Source organism: Saccopteryx bilineata, chromosome 2, assembly GCF_036850765.1.
Source record: "Saccopteryx bilineata isolate mSacBil1 chromosome 2, mSacBil1_pri_phased_curated, whole genome shotgun sequence".
NCBI lineage: Eukaryota > Metazoa > Chordata > Mammalia > Chiroptera > Emballonuridae > Saccopteryx > Saccopteryx bilineata.
The window spans coordinates 95383707-95398206 of NC_089491.1; the positions used below are offsets into that span (position 1 = coordinate 95383707).

The window sequence follows — 14500 nt, forward strand, 5'->3', positions numbered from 1 at the left end:
CGTCCATAGGTAAAAGAAATTTGATGGAACTATGATTGTAATCTTTATTCATTTCATCAAATTCATTATATCTTTGATGAAATACTACATTTAGTTCTCTAGCATTTGTTACTTCAGTAAACATATAACATAAAAAGTGCCAAACAACCAGGGGATGACAAGTTGTCATTGGAAATATCTTAAATAAGTTTTATTGTTTATTGTCAGATATTATTTAATATTTTTTCCCTAGTATTTTAAAACTTTTTTTTTTTTGTATTTTTCCGAAGTGAGAAGCGGGATGGTGGGGGGGTGGGGTTGGCAGACAGACAGACGCCTGGATGTACCTGACTGGGATCCACCTGGACAGCTCACTAGGGGTCGATGCTCTGCCCTTAAGGCATTGCTCCTTTGCAGCTGGAGCCATTCTAGTGCCTGAGGCAGAGGCCATGGAGCTGTCCTGAGTGCCCAGGCCAACTTGGCTCTAATGGAGCCTTGGCTGTAGGAGGGGAAGAGAGAGACAGAGAGGAAGGATAGGGGGAAGGGTGGAGAAGCAGATAGTCACTTCTCCTGTGTGCCCTGACCGGGAATCGAACCCGGGTCTTCCACATGCCAGGCCGACGCTCTACCACTGAGCCAACGGGTCAGGGCTTAGTTTTCTGTACCTCTTTAATTGTTTTTAAGTATTAAATGCATGAAATAATAAACTTCTTTTCAGTATATATATTTTTATACTCAAAACAGTCATTAGGGCAGAGAACTGGTTGTTGAATTATTTGAATCCCACCACTGCCAGTACAGTACTGGATGCAGAACAAGTTTTATATATTTCATAACAACCACTGTAAGTAACTTTTATATTAAATGCTTGTTTAGGGAGGCAATTTACCAATGTTTTGTATTTATGTAATTGTGCTTGTCTGAAATCACATAAAGAATGTTTGCAGCTCAGGCAGGATAGCCCGATTGGTCAGAGCGTTGTCCCGAAGCAAAGAGGATGTTTTTGTCTCTCTCACTAAAATCAATAAATAAAACTTTTTACAAAGGAAAGTTTATATATATATATAAATTTTGTGTAAACTATGATTCAGAAGTTTTAAGTCTAAAATCAGCAAAGAGATCTGGGTTATCACCAGTCTTTCCTTCCCATAAAACATAGCACAGAATTGCTTCATTTTCAATTTTATGAGAAATTTCATTTTTATTTATGAAAAACATGATTATGCATCTATACATACATAAAAATACATACTTTGAATATAAACTTTTTGTGTGACTTCATATACTTGATATAAAAGAGTTGTAAATTCAAAACAGTATTATACTTGCTAATCACTACTAATTGAGGGTGGGCAAAAGTAGATTCACATTTGCATGTGAAACACATACTTGTATTATTATTTATTAATTATTGTATATTATTTTCCATATGAACAACTGCAAATCCTTACTTTTGCCCTACTTTGTATTTTGATTTTGCTCTACTTTTCATCAGAATTTCTGGGACACTTCATGTGAAGATTCTAGAAAAGTAAAAGAAGAAATACTCCACTAAAAAAAAGCAATTCTGGGGTGAGAAACAGAACTGTCTAGAATGTACAACCAAACTACGGTGTAAGTTTAAGGAAGAAAGTAATTTTAAAAGATTCTTAAAATTCCCTTTCAAAAAGCATGCCCACCATATTTTAAATATATATCTTAAATATCGAAAAAATATTTTTCTCTTTTTTACCAACACCCCCCCCCCCAAAAAAAAACCAATCCTAGTGAAATGAATAGTGGAGGTGTCGTGACAAGGTCACTCTGAACAGCCTAGATGAAGAGTGTGGTTTGCCTTATTTTCTCTAAGTAAAGCCATTAGGAGGGAAATATTAGATTGCAGTCTCTAAACCTGTACCTATATGGAGTCTGCTGTATAGGAATATATTTGTAATATAATTTTTAAAGACCTTTTCCTGGCCAAAGAAATGTATCACGCTCACTGTATAATAGATGGGAATACAGAAAAGTACAAGAAAGAAAATAATCCTACCACATAGAGATACGTGCAAATGATATTCCGGTGTTTGTATTTGTCTATTTTTCTAAGCATATAAAAATATAAACAAATACATATAAAAATGTGATTATATTATTTAATACTATATAATAATAATAAATCAAAATTTCATGCCTTTACTTTTTCCACTGGATAAAAGGGTGTGGAGTTGCTTAACCTCCCCCTTATATGCTCATCATAAAGATTCATGATTTTCATGGATAAAAAACCAAACCAAACCAAAAACAAAACAAAACACATTTCACTGAATGGATATAACATACAATAAATAGTATTTATAATTGTATAGCTTTTAAAATTTTGAACAAAATAAACTTTTGTTTATATAAAATAAAACTTTAAAAGCTATACAATTATAAATATACGTTACATTTATGACAACTGATGCCTCTCAGCATGCATGTCAACTGGTGCATGTCTCCTTATGTTTTCATAACTCCTCGAAGGATGGGGAGAGCCAACAAATTAGACACTGCACCAAGACGCTCCACTCCACATTTCAGGCCGCATCTCCAGGGTCCTGGAAGTGACAGAGGCTGTGTTTTCACACATGGATAACTGATGGTCTGCTTGTGAAGTCTACATGCTGAACTCCCACAAGTTGCAAAATAGAGTTGATAGGTTTGTGATCCAATCTATTCCTGTCACGGTGTATAAAATGGATGTAGTGACCTAGAAGACAATAAGAATAAAAGGCAGATATTATCATCTATTGGGTTTGTTGCTTACTAGGATCAAGAAAGCTTTTCAACTTTTAATTAGACCAAAGTGGAAAATTAATTACCCAGAGTACATTATATTCTATATATAATGCCATAATTTTTAATTAAGGTAATAAAGCATGACAAGGCTATGGTTAAATAAGAGTGACTCTTAATGTTTTATAAGATCCAAGGGGAAAGATTCTTAAATTATAAACTTCTATTAGCTTTTACTCAATGTAATTAAATAAAATGTCCTGTCAGACAGGCAGAATATGGAACTAACATAGATCAAGCTGGATCACATGTGTTTCTTCAATGTAATAATGGAACAAATCACTCGCTTAAAAAATTCACTCCCAAATTCTGATTTAATAGGCTATCTGCATTATAACTACAGAACAAAAGAGGCTGAAAAATAAAGACATTAAGACAATCAGTTAGGATATACTTAGATATCCATAATCCTTTTATCTGCTAAAATATAAAAGAAATCATAATTTACAGTCTAGTTCTGTTTACTTTGATTCTTGGGTTCCAGACCAGAATTTTAACTTAAAACAGTAGATTAATGAAACATTATTAGAGGCATGTTTTTTTGCATTGTACTTATGTGTTGTCCACAGTCATCATGATAGATTTAATATCATAAACTGGCTTATTGTCCAACAATGTAAAAAAGCTAAATGAAATACTGGTTTAACCATGAGCAAAAATTTTTGTGAGTAAAATTAGGGGATCAGGGAATGTGCAGATACTCCAGTACTTTCAGCCTTTTGTATAGTGCATTTTCACTAATGAAATAAAAATTGGTTTTGCATCTCATTTGCATAATGGAAAAACTTTCTTTGACTTGTTGTTTGCTTTTCTTATGTTCTTGTTTAATGAAAAAAAAATCAAATGCTTTTTTTATCTCTTCATATTCATTTTGAAATATCCCCTAAAGTTTGTGAGCAGTATAAATAAGTCCATCTAGCTCTTTTATTAGAGGAGCTACATTTTTTCTAGTAGCTTCACCTCCTTATTAAGTGTGTTTTCAACTTGGGACACAAATGACACTCTCCCTGAACTCTTTATTCTTACATAACTGAATGTATGGTCAAATGATGCTGAGACATGGAGAAGGGAGCTCAATAAAACACCTTCAGGTCTGAGGATGAACACAAGTCAGTCAGAGATATGGTTCAGTGTTGTTCTGGGTCAGCTAACAGGACTCATTCTCATGAAACACTCCTTTTCTGGCTACCCTAACTGGTATAAATTCATGAGAGAGAGGGAAAGGGAGTTTAATAACAGATTTCAACTAGCTGTAGGTTCCAGATACAAAAAACCCAAAAGTCAGCCTGGCCTGTGGTGGTGCAGGGGATAAAGGGTCGACCTGGAACATTGAGGTCGCCAGTTCGAAACCCTGGGCTTGTCCGGTCAAGGCACATATGGGAGTTGATGCTTCCTGCTCCTCCCCTCCTTCTCTCTCCTCTAAAATGAATAAATAAATAAGCCCAAAAGTCAGAATGCTTGGTCAAAACAGACTTCTTTTTAGCTAGCTGGAATTTATTAAAGTAAATGTAAATGTTATAACTCTCAGAAGCTACATTCACTAACGTGGACAATTTTAAAGAGGGAATCAAGAAAAAGCAGTTTACAACACAGTGACAGGTGTTTTGGCACTGCCACGTCTGGGTGTTTATTCCTGACTGCAACACTTACCATTTAGCAGAGTGGGGCCAAAGACATTTCAGGGGGTCTAAACTGAACAATAAAGCTATTTAAAGCATGTGGCTTATAGTAATTGTTATTGAATGAGCAAGCTGTCCCTGGGGCTGACTTGCTTTCTAACAGTGAGCAAGTCTAGTTTTGCTGGTTATAAATAACTAGATCAATTCATCTATTGACTTAAAAAAAAAAAGTGCTTGATGACTTTCTCCTATTGAGAAATGTTCAGCTCCACTGAACATTTTTTTTTTTAAATTTCATTTATTGATTTTAGAAAGAGGAGAGGGAGAGAGAGAGAGAAGGAGAGGAAAGCATTAACTTAATAGTAGTTGCTTTTCGTATGTGCCTTGACCGGGCGAGCCCCAGCGTTTCAAATTGGGAGCCTCAGCGTTCCAGGTCAACACTTTATCCACTGCACCAGCACAGGTCAGGCCACTGAACCTCTTCAAGGGTGTGATAGCCATATACAGTTTGCCAAACCACCACTGACTTTTCTTATCCCAAATACCTGAAAGCACTCGGGCATGGAATGATGAGCACAGTACATCCAACAGTCAGACCTCAAAGCACACACAAGCTTTTGAAAATAAAAGGTGCCCCCTATGAAAGCACAGCACCCTGACTGGTACAATGTCAAGCTGACCATTTCTATGGGGTTATTTTATGAAGAAGGCCTCTGGACTTCTAAAAGGCACAAGGAGTGGCCATGGCCGGTTGGCTCAGTGGTAGAGCATAGGCCTGGCGTGCACGGGTCCCAGGTTTGATTCCCGGCCAGGGCACACAGGAGAAGCGCCCATCTGCTTCTCCACCCCTCCCCCTCCCCTTCCTCTCTGTCTCTCTCTTCCCCTCCCGCAGCCAAGGCTCCATTGGAGCAAAAGATGGCCCGGGCGCTGGGGATGGCTCCTTGGCCTCTGCCCCAGGCGCTGGAGTGGCTCTGGTCGCAACAGAGCGACGCCCCGGAGCCGGGTGGATCCCGGGAGTCTGTCTGACTGTCTCTCCCCGTTTCCAGCTTCAGAAAAATACAAAAAAAAAAAAAAAGGCACAAGGAGTACCTGCTGGATCTGGATTTTCATGCTTACCTGGGCCTAAAATAAGGGTGCCACCTTGCTGAACCGGATCTCCTTGAAAATCAAAGAGAGGGCCCGTCACTGCCCGCCACAGGCTCCGAAAGCTTCCTGAGAGTATATTAGACTTTATATGGGGGCTCTGTCCTGAAATATTAAAAGGTGTCTTTAGCTGTTATCATTTTATATTGGCTATTACAAAGATAATGTTAGTACTTCTAAAAACATTTTTTCTTGTGTGTCATCTTAACTTTAGACTTAATCTTTTTTTCCTTCAAAGAATGGTTTCTTAACCCTTGACTACTAACATTTTCAGACCAGAAATTCTTTGTCCTGTACAATGTAGGGTGCTTAGCAGCACCCTTGCCCTCTGCACCCACTATATGCCACAGTACCCACCATCCACCAGATTGTGACAACTAAAAATGTCTCTTGACAATGTCAAACGTCCCCTGGGGCGGGGGGAGGCAAAACTGTGCCCAGTTGAGGACTTCTGCTTTAAAGGAAAAAGTGATGATAGACCTAGACCATTGGCTGCCATTTTTTCTATATCCTTTCTTATACTGACTATTATTTTACTTTAACTCCCTTTAGTGAAGAAACTCAGTCATTTTACCCTTCTTGTAACTTACTTTTCTCCTTTCTGTCTTTCATGGCTTGCTCTTAACTTTTTATTTTATTTTTATTTCAGCAAAAGAGGAAGGGAAAGAGAGAGAAAGAAAGAGACAGAAACATTGAGCTGTTCCTGTGTGTGAGCCCTGACCGGAAATTGAACCGCAATCTCTGTGCCTTAGGACATAACCAACCGAGCTATCCGGCCAGGGTGCTTTTCACTTTTTATTTTGATGATTATGCTGCCTTTGACCTGCCTGTTTTCTTGATATTCCCACATAACTATTACTTACCTCCATCTCTTGAACTCTTCTATTTCTTTCATACTTACATTAGAATGGACATTTATTTTACCAAGAAACAAATACTGGCTCATTAGCTTGGAGACATGGGGAAAACACTCAAGTTTACTCTTTTATGGGATTCTATACCTACAAAAAATGTTCAGAAGTACATACTATCTCCTTATGTCCAAAGAAAGGGTCATTTGATATTTCTGAAATGTTAGAAATTCAACTGAAGGAGATTCTACATCTTAGAATTTAACAATCTTTGCTGTGAAGAACACACTAATTTTGCCAGTTTGAATTTAGTTCTTACAAATAAATTCCTGTTTTTTCAGTTATTCCTGTTTACTTTGATTCTTGGACTTTAATTTGAATTTTAAAACACTAAGAAAATGGTTTTTAAAAAAAACTCCCCCCGGCCTGACCTGTGGTAGCGCAGTGGATAAAGCGTCGACCTGGAAATGCTGAGGTCGCCGGTTCGAAACCCTGGGCTTGCCTGGTCAAGGCACATATGGGAGTTGATGCTTCCAGCTCTTCCCCCTTCTCTCTCTCTGTTTCTCTCTCTCCTTCTCTCTCTCTCTCTCTCCTCTCTAAAAATGAATGAATAAAATTTAAAAAAATAAAAACAAACAAACAAAAAAACCCCCCCCCCATTGATTTGAGAGAGGGGGAAGGGAGAGGGAAGGGGGGAGGGGGGGAGAGAGAGAGAGAGAGAGAGAGAGAGAGAGAGAAGCATCAACTCATTGTTCCACTTAATGGTGCATTCAGTTTGCTTCTTACATGTGCCCTGAACAAGGGGTCAAAACCACGGCCTAGATGTGCCAGGACGACGCTCTATCCACTGAACAACCCAGCCAGGACCATTAAGTAAATATATTAAGAGGCATGTTTTCTCCATTGTACTTATCTTTTACCTCCAGTCATCACTGTAGATTTAATATCATAAATTTGCTTCTTATAGTCTGACCAGGCAATGGCGCAGGGGATAGAGCATTGGACTGGGATGCGGAGGACCCAGGTTCGAGACCCCGAGGTCGCCAGCTTGACCATGGGCTCATCTGGTTTGAGCAAAAAGCTCACCAGCTTGGACCCAGGGTCACTGACTAAAGCAAGGGGTTACTCGGTCTGCTGAAGGCCCATAGTCAAGACACATATGAGAAAGCAATCAATGAACAACTAAGGTGTCGCAATGTGGAACAAAAAACTATTGACTGATGCTTCTCATCTCTCCATTCCTGTCTGTCTGTCCCTGTCTATCCCTCTGTCTCTGTAAAAAATAAAATAAATAAATAAATAAATAAATTTGCTTCTTATCAAAAGAGGCAAATGAAATACTACTGGAAAACTCATTACTTCCTTGCATTTAATGTCTGTATTTTCTTCTTCTTTTTCTTTCTAAAATGTGCAATTAATTAATAATTATAATCATGGCCCTGGCTGGTTGGTTCAGCAGTAGTGTTGGCCTGGTGTGGGGAAGTTCTGGGTTCAATTCCAGGTCAGGGTACACAGAGAAATGACCATCTGCTTCTCAATCTCAATCCCTCCCCCTTCTCTCTCTCTCCCCTTCCTGCAGCCAAGGCTCCAATGGTTCCAGCCAGTTGGTCCATGGCTCCATGGCTTGCCTCAGGTGCTAAGATAGCTTGGTTGCCGAGCAACAGAGCAGCAGCCCCAGATGGGAAGAACATTGCCTGGTAGGGGGCTTGCCAAGTGGATCCTGTCAGGGCACATGTGGGAGACTGTCTGCCTGCCTCCCTCCCTGCCTTTCACTCAATAAAAATAAATAAATAAATAAAATGATAATCGTATAGTATTTTTTTAGTGTGTTGACTTCAAGTAGGACTATTCTGAGACCGATTCTGTGATTTACACTGTTTCAGGGAGGATCTTTAAAATATTATTTTATAAGAACTTAATATTTTCTCTTTGGAAATACAGTACTTTAAAAAAAAAGATTTTATTTATTGAATTTAGAGACAGGAAAGAGAGAGAGAAAAAGGTGGGGGAGGGTCAGAGAGGAGTAGGAATGTGCCTTGACTCAGCAAGCCCAGGGTTTTGAACCAGCAACTTCAGCATTCCAGATCAACACTCTATTCACTGCACCAGCACAGGTCAGGTGGAAATACAGCACTTTAACATGGGTCAGAGGAGTTTAAAAGATTTGACTAAACCCTCTCTTTTAAACACAAGAATGAATATATTTTGTTTAGAATTCATCTGCTTTCTTTGCAATTCCATATCGTTGTTGTGGCAATGATTGGTGAGGTGTTACTAAAGTGAATCACAGTTTCTACTTAAGTGCTAACTGATAGAGACCTTTCAAAGGTGCTGAGACTGTTACAGCACAGGAAATCAGTCCCCCAAAAAGTAACGTCCACAAGTAATACTGTTGAAATTTCCTACACTAAAGAGAGAAAAAGAGCCAACTGTGTTTATGCTAGCTCATCAATATGGATCATGTCAACTCTATCTCAAAAATAGCTCCCCAACCCATCCCCTCCTGTTCATCCACCTCTACTTCAGGTCCTATCATTCTTTTTGAGCTTATTACTGTATATAACCTTGTCACAAATATCACTGCCTCTGGTTGGTGGGTTTCAATTCCTCCTTTATTCTGGATACATGACTGTATAACTTGTCCACTTCAAATACTTGTAGGATTCCCCCAAGGCCTCCAGAACAAATCCAAACTCCTTGGCAGGTCAACCCATACTGGGCATGAGTTGGTCACAACCTATCCCTTGGCTCACACCAATTTCCTTTTATTTTTTTTTAATTAAAAAAAAAATCATGGCCTGACCTGTGGTGGCGCAGTGGATAAAGCGTTGACCTGGAAATGCTGAGGTTGCCGGTTCGAAACCCTGGGCTTGCTTGGTCAAGGCACATATGGGAGTTGATGCTTCCAGCTCCTCCCCCCTTCTCTTTCTCTGTCTCTCTCTCCTCTCTCTTCCTCTCTGTCTCTCTCCTCTCTAAAAATGAATAAATAAAAAAAATAGTTGAAGATGGTAAATTAAAAAAAAAATCATTTTAGAGAGGAGAATGAGAGAGAGAGAGAGAGAGAGAGAGAGAGAGAGAGAGAAAGATACTGAGGAGGAGGCCTGACCTGTGGTGGCGCAGTGGATAAAGCGTCGACCTGGAAATGCTGAGGTTGCTGGTTTGAAACCCTGGGCTTGCCTGGTCAAGGCACATATGGGAGTTGATGCTTCCAGCTCCTCCCCCCTTCTCTCTCCCTTCCTCTCTCTCTCCCTCTCTCTCTCTCCCTCTCCTCTCTAAAATGAATAAATAAATAAAAAAATTAAAAAAAAAAAGAAACTGAGGAAGAGCAGGAAGCATCAACTCCCATGTGTGCCTTGACCAGACAAGTGCAGGGTTTCGAACCAGCAACTTCAGCGTTCCAGGTTGACGCTTTATCCACTGCGCCACCAAAGGTCAGGCTCACACCAATTTCCAAACTGACTCTTAGCCCCTGGCCAAATCAGGGACACACACCTCTTCTCCCAAGAGACAAGTTTTTTCATGCCTGTGTGCTTCTGCAGGTGCTTTCTGTCAGCGGCACCCTTCCTCCACCTCACTTCACCCAGCTAACTCCTTTAAGAGTGAGCTTAGACAACACCTCCTCTGAGAAGACCTCCCAGATACTCTTTCCCTTTGTATTTCTGGCATAGGTCTTTTCAGAACATGTTCTCCTCTATTAAAAGCCCTTAAACTAGAACTAGATGGTAATTAGCTGTTTGCTTCTGTCTCTCAAAGTAGAATATGAGCCTCAGGATGGTAGAGACTGTGTCTTTTACCACTATCTTCCTGGAGAATCCACACAATGGTTGTCACGATCAATAGCTCAGTAATATTTGTTGAGAATGAATGATTTGAGCTTGAGCTTAGTTCTCTTATTTGGCATTTCAGAATCCAAGTTCTTCCTACCTAAAACACATATTAATAGTTCACCTACAGCATACTAAGTTCTATTAATTATAAAGAATTGTGCTAAGGACAGGGATTGTGAACCACATAAAGATAAGTAAAACATCAAATTCTTCAACTAACTATACTGCCAGCCACTTTACACGCAATAACTAAGTATATAAGCAAGTATGAGGTGCTATTAAAATGCAGTGAGGGAAGCAATTTCTTCTGCTTGAAGAGCTATTAAGAGCCCCTTTGAGTTGGGCTTTAAATGAAAATGAACATTTCATCAGTTAAAGAACACAGAGTATTCAAAGTCATGATGATGAGATATAAAAATAGATTAGCCTAAGCACTTATTTTTCTTTTCGTTACAAAAGTACACTGTATTCATTGTAAAAACATATAAAAGCCATTCTTCTCATTTCCATTCCTTGGGGGTGAGCAATGCAATAAATAGCTTTTAAAACCTTTTCATTATACATACAGAGTTACTACAGAACTTTATGTTTATGAAATGGTTTTTGTTTTTAACAAAACTGGAATCATACTGAAAACATTGTCTTGCAGCCTGCTCTTGAACTTCATTTAGTACTTCACAAATAGCTTTCCGTGTCATCACAGCCAGAAAATGAATCTTTTTAGAGTCTGGTATATTTGGATCACTTACTAGAATCATAAAAAGCAGTCTGATTTATGAATTTACAATTTGTCCCCCTATGCATATAGATTCAAATGTAAAAATACATCATCAGTTTTTTCTACTTGAGACATGTCATGTGTTACCTGCGGAGGTAATTTCTTCACCTCTTTTCATTCCCAATCTTTTATAAATTTCTCTCTCAGGATCGACATAGATTTCATGACAATACCCTGTCAGTTTGCAGAAAGGCTACAAAAAGAGAATATTTGGAATTTTTATAAGGAAAAAAAAAGAGAGAAAAGTAATTATAATCTAACTTAATTTTAGTAAATTTAACCTACACTTAGTGGTTCAAGTCATACAATTTTTTTTATGTCTGTTAGTTTTTCAATTGTTATATATTTACCTCAATATGATGGTAGGACGACTGTCCAATCACTATAAGGGTGACGCTTGCCTCCTTCAGGAGAAAAAGACACACGTACATACAATTAAGAAATGATGTTTTCTACAACTTCCCCTTATCCAACTTTTTTTCTATTTTAATGCCATCTATAGGCTTCTAGAAGAATGGAATAAACAGCAAAATTGTGTCAAAGCAAAGAAATGTATGCTAAAATATATTTAATTAATTCAGATGATCTTTTGCTAAGTAATAACTTTAAAATAAAAGTCGATAATTCTCTATACTCCAAAAATGTACTTTAAAAAAGAACTATTAAAGTAGGGTTATTAAATTGGTTTTATTTTTTTCACATCCCACTTGGTCTGGACTGCTGAAACAGAGCTGAGTTTTACAAAGGCTACCAATGCCTTCCCTGAAACACTCTCCTGGGGACAAACCTGTATGTGCCTGAAGAAAAACACATGTATTTGTCTGTCACAGGATTGTGGAATGTGCACCCTGTTTGTTACAAATACAATTTTCCACCTTTAGGATATATTAGTATTTTCTTACAATGAATAACTATTTGGAGTGGGGTTTTTTTTTCTAATTTTTTATTATTATTGATTTTAGCGAGAGAGGAAGTGGGGGAGAGAGATAGGGAGGGAGGGAGGAGATAAAGAGAGAGAGAGAGAGGGAGAGAGAGAGAGAGAGAAAGACAGGAACATTGAGCTCTTTCTGTATGTGCCTTAATGGATCGAACTGGCAACCTCTGCTGCTTTGGGAGGATGTCCTAACCAACTGAGCCATCCCCCAGGGCTGCAGTGCTTTTTATTACAAAAATAAAGGAGGGAAATATCAATAATTGCCAGCATTTGTATTTTTGGTTACTGTCATTCAACATTTGTGAATAGGCAGGTTACTACGTAATATCAAAATTATTACTATGGTTAGTATGTATATAAGTGGGCAGTAACCAACACATTAAGACAGAATCAGATCTTTTGGAAGCTCTTGAGAGACGTGTGGAAAGATAGTAATCTGGTATTGGAATATCTGTGCAGGAAAGGCAATGCACTGCACACCTGATCCCACCACACTTCTTATAAATGACAAGTGACTTGCACAAGGTCGCCCTGAAGCAGGGCACGCTGCTGCTCACTCAGAAAACTTACTTGTAAGAAAATCTTGGGGATTTTGGCTAGATCTTCTACGTATTCCTTGCAGGTGTAACACAGGAAATGCTGAAATCCCAACACAGTAAAAAAGAACAAGTTAGCAACTAACACACTTAACGTCCCTTAAAGACCAAGTACATGAACTGTACTTCGTTTTGCGTGACTCGAACTCAATATCCAAGTTGGGTAAAAGAAAAGTATCAAGGCGCCCAACGCGTAGGTAAAAAGGGTCGCACCCAGTCCCTGCTAGGCCTCCTCACTTGCTGAGACATGGCCTCGACTCAGGAGATATTTGTCTGTTCTCGTTACCGGAAGCGAGAGGACGCTTCGTATTCAGGACGCCTCTAGTGGATGACAACGGCAAAGACCCGGCGGCCACCGCTCTCGACCCCGGACCCTCCGAGGGCCCCGATGTGCCCCCGAGCCGGGGCTCCCAGCCCGCTGGCGAGGTACGGGCTCCCGGCCGCCCGCGCTCACCCGCACGAAGACTACGATGGCCCGGCGCTCCTGAAACAGCGCGCCGAACGGCACCCGCCTCCCGGACGCGTCCAGCACTGGAAGCTCGGCCACAGCGGCGGCCAGCGGCTGCCCCGGCTCGGGGCCGCTTGGGATTCGGGCAGCGGCGATACGGCCGCTGACCTGCCGCGTGATCGGGGCCAGAGCTGGGGAGGCCATTACACCTGCTTCCGCGGGCCGGGGTTCACGCCGGCCGCGCGTGCCAAACCCGTCTCCACTGTGGTGGGCGCCAGGAACCCAGCGCAGCCCGGGAGGGGCGCGGGAGAAGGCGGGGCGCAGGAGGAGGCAGGGCTCTGGCAAGGCGGGGTGCGGAGGAGGCGGGGCGCAGGAGGAGGCGGGGCGCAGGAGGTGGCGGGGCGCAGGAGGAGGCGGGGTGCGGAGAAGGCGGGGTGCAGAGAAGGCGGGGCTCAAGAGGAGGCGGGGTTGCTTGGAATAGCTGTGGGTTGGGGCGCGGGCTGAGGCGGGGCGCGCGGAGTGCCTATGGGCCGGGGTGCAGGGTACCCATAGAATTGGGCCGCGCACGCCCCTTGGCTCCTAGGTGAGACCTGCAGGTCTTAGTAGGAAGAGTAAGGTGGGTCCCAAGCGAGAAAAGTGCTATTTAGGAAGAGAGCAGTCCCTGCTTTCCACAGCTGCTGAGGCTGACGTTCTTATGTATTCAAGAGAACCAGTTACCGAGGATTTTTTTTATAAGGCATTGTTATTATTACAAAAGAATTCCTAAAAGCTTTAGATATCAGAAAAAATTGAGGACATCCTACAAAATACTTGACCAATACTCTTTAAAAATTGTTTTTATTTTTTATTAAGTGAGAATTGGGGAGTCAGAGAGACTCCTGCATGTACCCCAAACGGGATCCGGCCAGCAAGCCCTCTACCAGGGGGTGCTCTGCCCATCTGGGAATGCTGCTCTGTAGTTTGGCAACCGATCTATTTTAGTGCCTGAGGGGAGGCAATGGAGTCATTCTCTGCAAGCCACTGCTGCAGGAGGGGAAGAGAGAAGAGGGAGGGAGAGGGGTTATGAGGCAAATGGTCGCTTCTACTGTGTGCCCTGACCAGAATTGAACCCAAGACATCCATACTCTACGCTACTGCTCTACCGCTGAGCCAACTAGCCAGGGCTAGACCAATACTCTTCTAAAGTGTTATAGGTCATATAGACAAAGACCAAGAAACCATCACAGGAGATAAGGAGAAATTATAATTAAGTGCAATGTGATATTCTGAACTGGTTCCTGGAACAGAAGAAGGTTGTTAGTGCATAAACAGAAAATCTGAATAAAGTCTGTACGTTAATTGTACCAATGTTAATTTTTCAGTTTTGACAAATTTATCATAGTTACATAAGATGTTAACATTAGAGAAAGGTGAGTAAATGTTAAATAGGAACTCTGTACTATTTTGATATTCAGTTGTATATCTAAAATTAGTTCAAAATGGAAAGCTAAAAAGATGTTCCAGAGTCC

At 40.6% G+C, this 14500-nt stretch overlaps 1 protein-coding gene across 4 annotated transcripts; it reads right to left on the minus strand.

Moving 5' to 3' along the window:
• Positions 1–1145: 1145 nt before the first annotated feature.
• On the minus strand, positions 1146–13337 carry PRXL2C (peroxiredoxin like 2C). Of its 4 annotated transcripts, none has more exons than XR_010729097.1 (7): positions 12999–13329; positions 12519–12587; positions 11365–11418; positions 11102–11207; positions 5532–5663; positions 2404–2710; positions 1146–2327 (listed from the first exon to the last, which is right to left on the minus strand). XR_010729097.1 is itself a non-coding variant. In XM_066257412.1 (6 exons), exons 1-6 carry the CDS (start codon positions 13194–13196, stop codon positions 2583–2585), a joined length of 687 nt encoding a protein of 228 aa, XP_066113509.1. In that variant the 5' UTR covers positions 13197–13329; the 3' UTR covers positions 1146–2582. The 4 variants fall into 4 exon arrangements, 2 of the variants coding, with proteins under 2 accessions (XP_066113509.1, XP_066113511.1); XR_010729098.1 differs by lacking the exon at positions 1146–2327 and adding an exon at positions 9213–9381 and having other exon boundaries at positions 2594–2710; positions 12999–13337; XM_066257412.1 differs by having other exon boundaries at positions 1146–2710.
• Between the last annotated feature and the right edge of the window lie 1163 nt (positions 13338–14500).